At 38.2% G+C, this 12,362-nt stretch overlaps 1 protein-coding gene across 5 annotated transcripts in view; it reads right to left on the bottom strand.

Annotated features, from left to right (window-relative positions):
- Positions 1–12,362, bottom strand: part of CDKAL1 (CDKAL1 threonylcarbamoyladenosine tRNA methylthiotransferase) — a 731,789-nt gene that overhangs the window by 460,407 nt on the left and 259,020 nt on the right. For all 5 annotated transcript variants that reach the window (XM_003927310.3, XM_074398506.1, XM_010338014.2 and 2 more), the window contains one exon: positions 3,963–4,083. In XM_003927310.3, coding sequence (XP_003927359.1) covers positions 3,963–4,083 — 121 coding nt within the window. The remainder of the gene's footprint in view (positions 1–3,962; positions 4,084–12,362) is intronic.

Below are 12,362 nucleotides of genomic sequence, written 5' to 3'. Positions count from 1 at the left end.
TTTTATAGAGATGGGGTTTCACCATGTTGACCAGGATGGTCTCGATCTCTCGACCTTGTGATCCACCCGCCTCGGCCTCCCAAAGTGCTGGGATTACAGGCGTAAGCCACAGCGCCCAGTGAGAAGGCTCATTTTCTACTGAAAAAATAATTATGAGTATAATCATTTTTAAATATTTAAAAGTAAGTGGAAAAAAAAGCAATGAGCTCCACTAGCATTAAAAAAAAATGAAATGCAAGCTAACACGTTATAGAATGATAGTATAGACAAATACTCATGGGAATGCTTTCAAGTGAGAGCAAGTGATAAGACTGCAACCAATTCAGGAAGATGATTAGCAGTCTCAGAAGGTTAGAAACTGGTTTATCAAGCTGGGACATTATGGATCGAATTTTTTTAATATCAAAAGCACTACCTGCTAATTTACTGAGGATCAACTCTCTGCTCTAACGTGAAGAATACAAGAGGATGAGCATGACGGCAAACCCGAGCCGGGCGCGGTGGCTCACACTTGTAGTCCTAGCACTTGGGGAGGCTGAGGGGCAGACTGCCTGAGCTCAGGAGTTCAAGACCAGCCTGGACAACACAGTGAAAGCCCATCTCTATGAAAATACACACACAAAAAAAATTGGCCAGGCATGGTGGCATGGGCTTGTAGTCCCAGCTACTCAGAAGCTGAGGCAGGGGAATTGCTTGAGCCTGGGAGGCGAGCAGTGAGCTGAAACCACACCACTGCACTCCAGCCAGGGAGACAGAGTGGACTTTGACTCAAAAAGAAAGAGAGAGAGAGAGAGAGAGAGAGAGAGAGAGAGAGAGCGCGCGCAAATCCAGTGACCTTTCAATCTTTAAAAGTATAGTCCCATTTGAAGAAAACATTAAATACATGAGAGGGAAAATTCAAATAATATACATAAAAAATTTTACCTAAAGGCTAGTTATATGGTTACCTAAAGCAAATTTTTAAAATTTAAAATTGTAAACATTAAAAAACTTTTAAATATTTTTAAATTAATTTTTTATTAATGTGTAGCAACAAAAACTAATAACTTTAAAACAAAGCAAATATTTATTGAGTGCAGTCAGTCGTCTGTACCCATGTGTGTGAGCAATATCTAAAGACTGAACCAATTAATTCAAAGTATTTGGAAGAAAAAAAACACTTAAAAATAATGCAACAATTAAAAGAAATCAAATTTTTAAACTACAGTATAACAACTATTTATGTAGCATTTACATTGTATTAAGTATTACTGGTAATCTAAAGATGATTTACGGTATATGGAAAAAAGTCACCAGGTTATATGCAAATACCATACCATTTTATATGAGGTACTGGAGTATGCACAGATTTTGTATCTGAGGAGGTCCCAGAGCTAATCCCCTGCAGACACCGCGGGACAGCTGTACTCACTTTGTGCTAAACACTGAACATGAAGATAATACTGTAACGATAACTGAAACACATTCAGCACCCAAGGAGCTTACAATGTAGTGGAAGACATAAATGACACAGTCTGTGAAGAGCCATAATCAGGATATGCAGAGAATGTTGTGGACACACTTCAGAGGGAGGGATAGATTTAGCCTGGCTGTGGAGGGAGAAACAAGCAGACATGCCAAGAAAGAAGCACACAGCAGAGTGCAGAAGGTTCACCCATGAGGTGAATGGGGAAGGACAGACATGCCGGGAAAACCCTTCAGCCTGCAGGAAGGCCTGCAGTCAAGACAAATCAGAATCTGGAGTCTGAGAATTTCAAGCCGTTCAGGAAGACTGAATACAGGAGTGTCAGTGGGAAGGGACAAAATAAAGAAGAACACAGGGACTAGACAAATCAAGTTAAAAACAGACACTCAGTAGGCCAAATACATACCCAGAAAGTTATCGTGCAGAGACCTAATGGATTCTAACCTAACAGAGTTTCACAGACCCTGAAATACTAACATTTAAAAGGAATGTGTCTAGCCAAAAGCCCTGCATAAACACACACAAAATGGGCATTTTTTAGCCAGGCGTGGTGGCTCACGCCTGTAATCCCAGCACTTTGGGTGGCTGAGGCTGATAGACTCCCTCAGCTGAGCTCAGGTGTTTGAGACTACCCTGGGCAACACAGTGAAACCTGTTCCTACTGAAGTATAAAAAATGAGCCAGGTGTGGCAGCCTGCATGTATAATCCCAGCCACTTGGGAAGCTGAAAGGAGAGAGAAATGCTTGAACCTGAGAGGCAGAGGTTGCAGTGAGCTGAGATCGCGCCACTGCACTCCAACCTGGGGTCTCAAAGAACAAAAAACAAATCAGCATTTTTCAGGAGAAAGTATGATTAGCTAGCAAACTCCAAATACTGTTGTCCAATTTGCAAGGCAGTCTGTACCATGATGATACTTTAGCATAGTCCCACTAAACCGTCAAATTACGTAACTCAATCATTCATTCGTTCAATAAATAAGTATGCATTAAATCTCTACTGTGCATAATTTTCCACTCACTGGAGACAGAGTAGTAAATAACACAATTAAAAAGGCCCTGCCCCATGGAGTGTATATGCCAGTGAGGAGAGACAATTAAAATACAAATAAATGACCATTTATATATTTCAATGCCAATTAAAGGTACAGAGGAAAATGAGGCAACTAAAAAAAGAGAGGGAACGGTAGAATGTTTCCAATTTTAAATAAGATAATCAGGAGCTGTGGGAAAGTATGACAATGTTTGAATGAAGGGGAAAGAAGCAATGAGGCAGGGGAAAGCAAACAGCCTTGTGTTTACAATGTGGCTCAGGCTAGAGAGACAGAATGAACATGTGAGGTGCTCCCGTCAAGTGACACAAGTGACAACTGTACTCGTCACTGTTAAATTCTGCTTTACTCACTAGTTTCTGAGCTTGGTAAGTCTGGGTTTTTGAATCTTCAATGCTGAATACCAGACACTGGTCCGTAACAAATTCACCAAGTCACTGAATGCCACTCGATGGGGCTTTTTGGGAAAAACCAAATGACTTCAGTCAACCCTCTCTACTCTTTGACAGCGGCGTGGAGGATAAACCAGAAACTGGTGAGGCTACAGAAAAGAGGGCTACCGACGACCCAACTGCCACCGTTCAGGAGGAAGTGAAGGCACTGGCTTCGGAGAAACGGCAGAGGCTGGACAAGGAAGCTGTGTACCAGTTCTCAGTGAGAAGTAGCAAGAAGAAAGAACAGAACAGAAGGAAAACAACAGCAGGTAAGAAGGAAGGAGGATGCAGTCGAAAGGGGCAGGGCAGCTTCCATCCGAGGGGAATGAGACGTGGTTATACAGGTAATTACCGCTCCCTGTGATTGACGAAACAAGCCCTTCATGTCATCAAATTTTCAGAAAGTGTTTCTTTAATCTGATGGACTCATAATTTAAACGCTGCAAAAATTCAACACATGCATACGAAACAAAGTATAAATGAGTATACCAAGAGTTCTAATCAAGGACTTTAAATCAAGGTGTGGAAATTAAAAGAGTACTTAGTATTCAGTCGTGATGCTTCTTTTCCGTTTAAAGCTCAGAAGAATAACATTTTAAAATATGCATCTCAAACAGTTAATAATCAAAGCATGGTTAGTATCCCGGGCAACATTTACTATACCTTTACGGAAAAAAACAGTTGAATACGACAAATGATCTTAACCATTCCACAAAATAAAGTGCTGTTTTTTTTTTTCAAAGATTTTAAATAAGGGCATAGCTGAGAAATGAAATCCATGTTTATTACCAAAAATGAGAATAGTATTAAAGTTATAAAACCCTGCTGTAAATATAAGTATAGTTGACACACAGGAAACATTTCAGGAGAAAATGTATCCAAGCACGTCTTGTGATTTTTCTTTCTCAAGAAAATGTTCAGCTACTTTTCTATGTCACATGTACAAAAAAAAAAAAAAAATTGAATTCATGAAATGTACTGAATATTTTATGAGCAAGTTTGAGAGTCGCTTACCCAGTATTGATGGAAATGATTTCAATCAGTGGATTCTTCCTAATCTTTGGCAAATCCAATCGTGCTCCCCCCAGCCGCTTTCCATTATCCTTCTTCTGACCCAGCAGTCTCACAGAGTGACCTTCAAATCAAGCACATAAATATACATTAGCAAGAGTCGCACACTTCACTGTAACTTAATGCTTTCAACAAATGTGTTCATTTAACTTCTTTTTGGGAGTGGGGGAAACAACACAGAGGAGTGAAGTGTGATCCTTTCAACTTAAGAAATACTGTCAAAGGCCGGGCGCAGTGGCTCACGCCTGTAATCCCAGCACTTTGGGATTTGCCGAGGAGAGCAGATCACGAGGTCAAGAGATCGAGACCATCCTGGCCAACATGGTGAAACCCCGTCTCTTAAAAAAAAAAAAAAAAGAAAAAGAAAAAAGAAATACTGTCAAAAGGAAAAACAGCAGCTGGACACAACAGCTCACAACTGCAATCCCAGCACTTTTGGGAGGCCAAGGCGAGTGGATCACCTGATCTCAGGAGTTTGAGACCAGCCTGGCTAACACGGTGAAACTCCATCTCTACTAAAATACAAAAACGAGCTGTGTATGGTGGTGGGTTCCTGTCATCCCAGCTACTTGGGAGGCTGAGGCATGAGAACAGTTTGAACCTGGGAGGCGGAGGTTGCAGTGAGTCAAGATGGCACCACTGAACTTCAGCCTGGGTGACAGAATGAGACTCTGTCTCAAAAAAAAGGAAAAACAGCTGTTGTCAAGGCTTACCTGCTTTGCTTATAATTGCACATATTTATTTTTCTCACAGATGAGAAACAGAATACCCTCAAAATATCATTTCTACCGGTAAAAACACTCTCTAGCATAGGCCAAATACGCATGTGCAACAGGAAGGCTTTGCTTGGGCACTGGGCCAACCTGCCACTACACTGCAGAAAAAATGAGTTAATAAAAAAAAAAAAAAAAGCAAAACCAGAGCATCTGCTCAAAGTAAACAACACACCAAAGAAGTAAATAATTAAAAAGCTGAGATAAAATTGCACTTTAGGGCTGGATGTTTTTAAACAAACAAAAAATTTTAACTTATTTTTACACAATGTCACAAAAGGAAATGAGATCACCACAACACGCTATTAAAATGTTGATAATTTTTTAATTTTGGTATCTCACACTTGTAGAAAAAGTGGAAGAATAGCATAAAAAAAATCCCATACCCTTCAGATTCAATTATTATTTTACCATTTTACTTTGTCATTTGTTCTTTCTATATAGACATATTGTATTTTGGGTTTTTCGGTTTTTTTTTTTTAAGTTTTTGTTTTGTTTAATAGACAGGGTCTTGCTTTGTTGCCTAGGCTGGTTTTAAAGTCCTTGGCTCAAGCAATCCTCCTGCCTCTGCCTCCCAAAGTGCTGGAATTACAGGCATGAGCCACTGCACCTGGCTTACACATACTGTTTTTATAACTTTACTGAGGTATACCCTATAGCCTATAAAATTCACAAATTATGAGAGTAAGAGTCAATAATTTTAAATACATTTATAAAGTTTGGGCCACGTGTGGTGGCTCACACCTGTAATCCCAGCACTTTGGGAGGGCAAGGCAGGCAGATTACTTGAGGCCAGGCATTGGAGAGCAGCCCAGCTAACATGGTGAAACCTCATCTCTACTAAAAATACACAAATTAGCTAGGTGTGGTGGCACGTACCTGTTGTCCCAGCTACTAGAGGGAGTGAGGCAAGAGAATCGCTTGAACCTGGGCAGCAAGGTTGCAGTAAGCCAGGATCGTGCCACTGCACTCAAGCCCGGGTGACAGAGCAAGTCTCCGTCTCAAAAAAAAAGTTTTACAGTAATCACAATACCTAAATTTTAGAACAGAAGATGTTAATGTTCTAAAATTGAATGGAATGACTAAATGGAACATCGCTCCAAAATAAGCATTTTTGGGGGTGATGTAAGTGCTCTAAAATTGAACTTATTAGAGTCTATCTCTATTCCTATACCAAATATAGGTTATTTTGTTAATCCATTGACCAGCTGATTGACATCTGAATTGTTTCCAGTTAACAGCTCCCATAAAAATGTTTCTGTCTACATTCACATACAAATTTTTGTATAAACTTATCTTCTATTTTCCTTGGTTATATTCCTACGAGTAGAACTGGTAGATCATGTGGTAAATTTATATTTAACATTTGAAGAAACAACTGTATACCAAGGTAGTCATACCATTTTATATTCCCACCAGCAATGCATGAGGTTTTGAGTTTCTTCACATCCTTGCCAATACTTAGCACTGTAACTTCTTTACACAACAACCATTCCAATGGGTGTGCAGTGGTATATGATTGTGGTTTGAATATGCATTTCCATAGTGAGGAATGATGTTGAGTACCTTTTCATGTGATCATTAGCCAGTGTATTTCTTATTCAGTAGAATGTTATGATGATTAGTTTTACATATCAACTTGATTGTGCCACACGGTATCCAGATATTTTGATATTATTCTGAATGTTTCTGAGAGTGTTTCAGATTAGATAACATTTGAATTGGTAGACTGCGTAAAGCAGATTGCCTTCCCAGTATGAATGGGCCTCATCCAACTAAATAAAGGTCTCCATTAAAAAAACAAACAGGTTAAGAGTGATCTCCTCCTGACTGACTGTACGAGCCAGAACATAGGTCCATTTCAGCCTTCAGACTCACACTGAAATATTGGCTCTTCCTGGGTCTCAAGCATGCCAGCTTGTGGGCTGTAACTTACACCACGGGCTCTCCTGGTTCTCAGGCCTTTGGACTCAGACAGGAACTACATACACATCAGCTCTCTGAGGTTTCCAGCTTGCTGAATGCAGATCTTGGGACTCCTCAGCCTCCATAATTGCATGTGCCAGCTCCTTACACTAAATCTCTTTCTATACATACACCCATTGGTCCCAACTAATAAAAAATGTCTACTCCAGTATTTTGCCAGTATTTTAATTACAGTATTTGTCTTACTAAGTTTTAAGAACTATCTACATATTATGGTTATAAGATCCTTATTAGATGTATCATTTATAAATATTTTCTCTCAGCCTGTGGCTTATATTTCCACTTTCATGATGGTGTATCTTGAAAAGTATATATTTTTTTCAATTTAATTAAGTTCAATTTACCCATTTTACGGCTTATGCTTTTGGTGTCACATCTAAGAACTCTTTAGCTATATTAAGGACATGGAGATTTCTCCTGTGTTTCCTTTCAAATGTTTTATTGTTTCTGTTCTTATATTTATTTCTAGAATTCTCTTTTATTTTTATGTACAATGAAGGTCTAAGTTCTTTTTTAATATGGATATGCAACTGTCCTGGTGCCATTTCCCTTCCTTCTTCCTCTTTCGTGCTACTGGCACACATATATGTATACAACTATGTATACATAGTTGTATACAGTAGTACTACTTATCCAGTGTTTTGCTTTTCATGGATTCAGTTAACCACAGTACAGTACAATAAGATATTTTGAGACATACAGAGAGACCCCATATTCACATAACTTTTATTACAGTGTATTATTATAATTATTCTATTTTCTTCCTATTGTTGGCAATTTCTTACTGTGCCGAATTTATGAACGAAGCTTTATCATAGGTATGTATATACAGGAAAAAACATAGTACATACAGGGTTTGGTACTCTCCACAGTTTCAGGCATCCACCAGGGATCTTGGAATGTAGCTCCCATGGTTAAAGGGACACTAAAGTAAAGCTAAAAATACAGTGCTATAATTACGTTTTATACCATGGCACTTTTTTCTTTTTTTCCATTTTGTTTTCTATGAGACAGGGTCTCCCTCTGTCACCCAGGCCGGAGTGCAGTGGCACAATCACCGCTCACTGCAGCCTTGACTTCCTGGGCTCAATTGATACTTCTGCCTCAACCTCCTGAGGAGCTAAGACTACAGGCAAGTGCCACCATGCTGAATTACTTTTTAAATTATTTTTGCAGAGACGGGGGTCTTGTCATGTTGCCCAAGCTGGTCTCAAACTCCTGGATTTAGATGATGTTCCTATCTTGGCCTCCCAAAGTGCTAGAATTAAAAGTATAAGTCACTGCACCTGACCTATATATATTTTTTTTAATAATAAAAATCTGAAAAATGTTTACCCATATAAATATCATTTCTAGCATTTTTCATGGCTCCTTAGAATCAAAGTTATCATCCAGTGCTTCTTCCTTTCTGCCTGACACACTTTTGATATTTCTTACAAGGCCCATTCCAGTTTCTGCTGCTTGTGCAGAAGAAACAACTTCTGGTCAACTCAAGGTATGTGGAGAGTTTCACAAGCCTCATATCACTATCTCAGCTCCCAGAATTCCCTGTTAAAACCCTGGCTATTTCATCTGTCCATTACTTGCACCAAACAGGTCAGTAACTTCAGTCCAGTGGAGCTGCAGACATCCCCTATTGCTTGCCATCAAAATCTCCACTGTACCTGACAGTTCTCCAAAGCCACTGAGCCGTCTTGGGAGCAGCACAGAAGCTGCTGGCTTTCATGGCCTGCTTTGCCCTTGCTGCAACCTTGCCCACCGAGGAGAGGAGGGAAAATGGAGCAGCCCCAGCATAAATACCACAGACTCACACTGTTTTTATTCAAAGTTCATTTTTTTTTTCGTGAATAAACACTTCTCCGTTTGTTGAATGCTTTTCGCTGATTTCCAGAGTACTGACATGATTTTTTTTTCTGACTGCTTGTTCAGCTTTAGCATTGCTTTTGAGAAGGTTTGTTGACCTCCTCATGTCATAATAACAGAAGCATATCAAAGGCAACTTTTAAAAAGCAATCATTAAAATAATTTCAAATACATAACTAGTACAGGTAAAAGATTCTTAGCAGTTATATACATGTTTCATCGCCTGTCGTTTCAGAAAGCTTTACTGCTTAAGTATCTTCAGTACAACTTTTCACAACCAAAAGTAATAAAACCATCAGTCATAGCCTTTTTGCACTACTCACTTTACTAAGAAACATTTAGTACTTTATTCGTTCTGAAAATTTATGCTCTGATATAGAAACATGCTAAAGTCAAGCAAGCATTTGGCATGTCAGATCCCACAGATTTTCAAGATAAGTTAAAGTCTCCAATCAAAAGCCCAGTTAATGAAGAGGTGAGCAACACTGGCATGCTAACATAACAGTTCAACAAGAGACGCCAAGAGTTCAATAATGACTATGCAAAGGCATGCTATTTTCATACTTGCATGAGACAAATTTCATTATATCCTACTGAGATTCCAGTAATGTGCAGCCTGCACTAATAACATTTGATAAATTATTCATCTTCACTATCTACATGCAAATAAAGGAAAGAATCTCTGCCTGATGATATAATGAGCTATTTTCCAATCCAATGGTTCATTAAAGAGCAGCAGACCTAACAATAGTCTGTTTTTTTTTTTTTAATTGAAAACTATAGCACACTAAAGACAAAGTAGGAAATAACATGTCACTTGTTATATCTGGCCAAAGATGAAAGGAGGGAATTTCAACCCTAAAAAAATGATTTGTTTAAAAATGGAGTAGCAGAACAAAACTTGCATTTGTACTATGCCCCTTTCACTTAGCAATTCTCTTTCAAACTGAACTGCTGCTTCAAATAATTTCCTTAAATCCGTAAACTATATAATAGATAGGAACATTATGAATCCTTAACTATTTTATGTGCATTTATCAATACTTCTGCCATCTAAAACAAACCTGCCAGAATAAAGAATAAAGCTGAAAGAGATGTCTTCAAGGAAGCAAGTCTTTGGAAAGAACAGGAGAGAGAACAAGGATCAGAGAAACATGCTGAAGGAGCTGAGACATAAAAGGGAAAAGGGAAAAGGAAAAATTTTGGAGCAAATTTGTCCTGAAAGTGAACATGCTATACTTATGAAAGGACCGTGAGGCCAAGACCACAATGACACAGTCACACCTTCCTTCTTTATTTGATCCTTTCTCGTGAGCCACGGAGGCCTAGCACTGTGATGGAAAAAGAATGGCTGCTTGAGCAGTGGTTTATTTTGGGACTGCTGTGAATCAGTCTTTCGGCTTGAGAGAAGAGAAAGAGAAAAGAAAGCAAAAAAGTAGAGAAGAGGAAAAGGGAGTAAGTTTTTATATCACTTCAATCCCATGTAATAAGAAATTAAAGGAGGAAATATTAATAGGAGCAGCTGGGGAGATGACACTCAGTGTGACAAGATCAACTGATAATGACATGAGACCACGGAGGAGATGGTGATAAATATGTAAAGCGACTGAAAGAAATATGAAACTTTAATAAAAAGATGAGAAAGGAATACTGGCATGTATTTAGAATGAGACGTACTCAAACATTATATTTCTGAGATCTTTTTATCTTTTCCATTTTAAATGTAAATTCACATTTCATCTCCTCTAAATAATGATCAAATATGTCTCAGTGGGTTTATTAACCCTCTTTAATAAACATCTCTCTGAGGTGTCACTTACAACCGTCAGATACAATTCGACCCTGTTAAAACCAAATTCAATTTTAAGCCCTGAGGTTCTCAGCAGTTATTTATGAATCAGCTACAAAACCTGATTCCATGCTGGTTTTTACATTTGATCTAATCCATTAAAAAATGTTACTAAACCATTTTACCAGCTAAAATTATTATACATTATAAAAATTGGAACCAATAAGATAGTTTTTGATATAATTCGCTGTTGTGTGCACATTTCTGCATTCAAAATACCGAAATGCTATGAGAAGAGAAACTAAGGCACTGTATATTATTTGTACAATAATTGCTATACATACTAATTGAATCAAAGTCCAATGCTATCTATCGATCTTCAAGAACAAAAATGTTTTCTAAATCTCATGGTGCTACTTGCATTGAATGGTGTTAGAACCAAGGGAAAACACCCCACCCACAGACACTAGAAAGCCCAGCCTGTCAGCATATCAGGAAGCCAATCATAATGGTCATTCACAAATAGAAAAGAACCCACTCCTCGAACATAAAACCATAAACTGAGTGAGTGACAGAAATATAATTAGCTACAAAATACATCTATTAACTAAATTATGCTGCTACACACAAACCAATCTTCTCTGTTTGGTTCTCACATTCTAAAGTGGATTGCACATACTAGCTTTAGAATGTCATTCATATTACCTAAAAATCAATAATGTGGCAACTTGGACTCCTATTGTTTATTTTTTTCCTTTATTTTTTTCTAAAGGCTCTATAAACAGCCAGACTTTTCTTCAGTATTTCATTCACCCCATCTAATTTTAAAGGCTATTAGCTGTTTTCTTAATATGTGACCACCCACCTCCACTACCACCAGAGAGGACTCATGCCAAGGCTTGCTGGTTTTATTTTTGATCTCTTGATGACTAGTCTCGCCTCGCACAAATTCGGTTCTATTAAGTACCCACTGAAAAGACTTGTCTGAACCTCGCTCTGGGTCAGTCTGCTGGAACTATTCCTGGTAAAGCAATCCAACACAATGATGGGCGCAGAGGGCAGAAGACTGGCAGAAAATTCAACAAAAAAACATTTTTTACAAAATGAATAAATATACTGCACATATCGGTTCTCACTGAAATTTGATCATATCAGTTTGAATTTTATTTAAGAATATTAGACAAAAGTGTCCAATTTAATCTGTTTTTCTATGAAGTGTTCATAGTTACCACTTAAAGCGTCGTTAATAGGCATTGTAACTTCTCAATTCCAAAAAACAACAAAAGTGTGGTCAAAGTTTGTCTCTACTCCATTCAGTATCATTCCTCACATACAGGTACTTCTTAGGGGAAGAAAAGGGAGGTATTCACACTAAAGTGTGACCCTCCTTTGAAATATTTCATCTTAAAAGAAGAAAAGAATATAAGACATGCAAATTGGGTTAAATGGAAGCAGCAGCTCTGTTACTAGTCTAGCCTGGAAAACTTCACACAAAATGGTAGCACTGACTCAAAAACACAGAATCTTTACAACTCAAGCTCTAATTCTTTGCTACAGAGATTAAACCCTTTCCTTTTTCAGCAAGAATAAAGAGTTTGTTAATCAGAGCAATGACACCTAGAACAACATATTAAAATGACAAAAGAATAAGAAGAGACTGTCCAAAAAGAACTCAAAGTATAAATCAAAGTAAAGAGAGCCCGCTCAGGTATTGATGTTACCAAGGTGCATTTCCAGGGTGTAACAAAGCACGAAGATTCCAACACCTTACCTGATGGACTGGGGAGTAGGCTTGGGTAAGATCACAATACATAGTTTAAATCCCTAGAAATCTGAGAATTGCTTAATATCAAAACTCCTGTTGCACAAAAAGTACCTAATTTATCATCTTCATAATATAAAATTTATGTCTGGACAACAATTATAGAAGAG

The sequence above is a fragment of the Saimiri boliviensis genome, chromosome 4, assembly GCF_048565385.1.
Source record: "Saimiri boliviensis isolate mSaiBol1 chromosome 4, mSaiBol1.pri, whole genome shotgun sequence".
NCBI classification, from domain to species: Eukaryota; Metazoa; Chordata; class Mammalia; order Primates; family Cebidae; genus Saimiri; species Saimiri boliviensis.
This window is presented reverse-complemented; position numbering and strand designations above follow the sequence as displayed.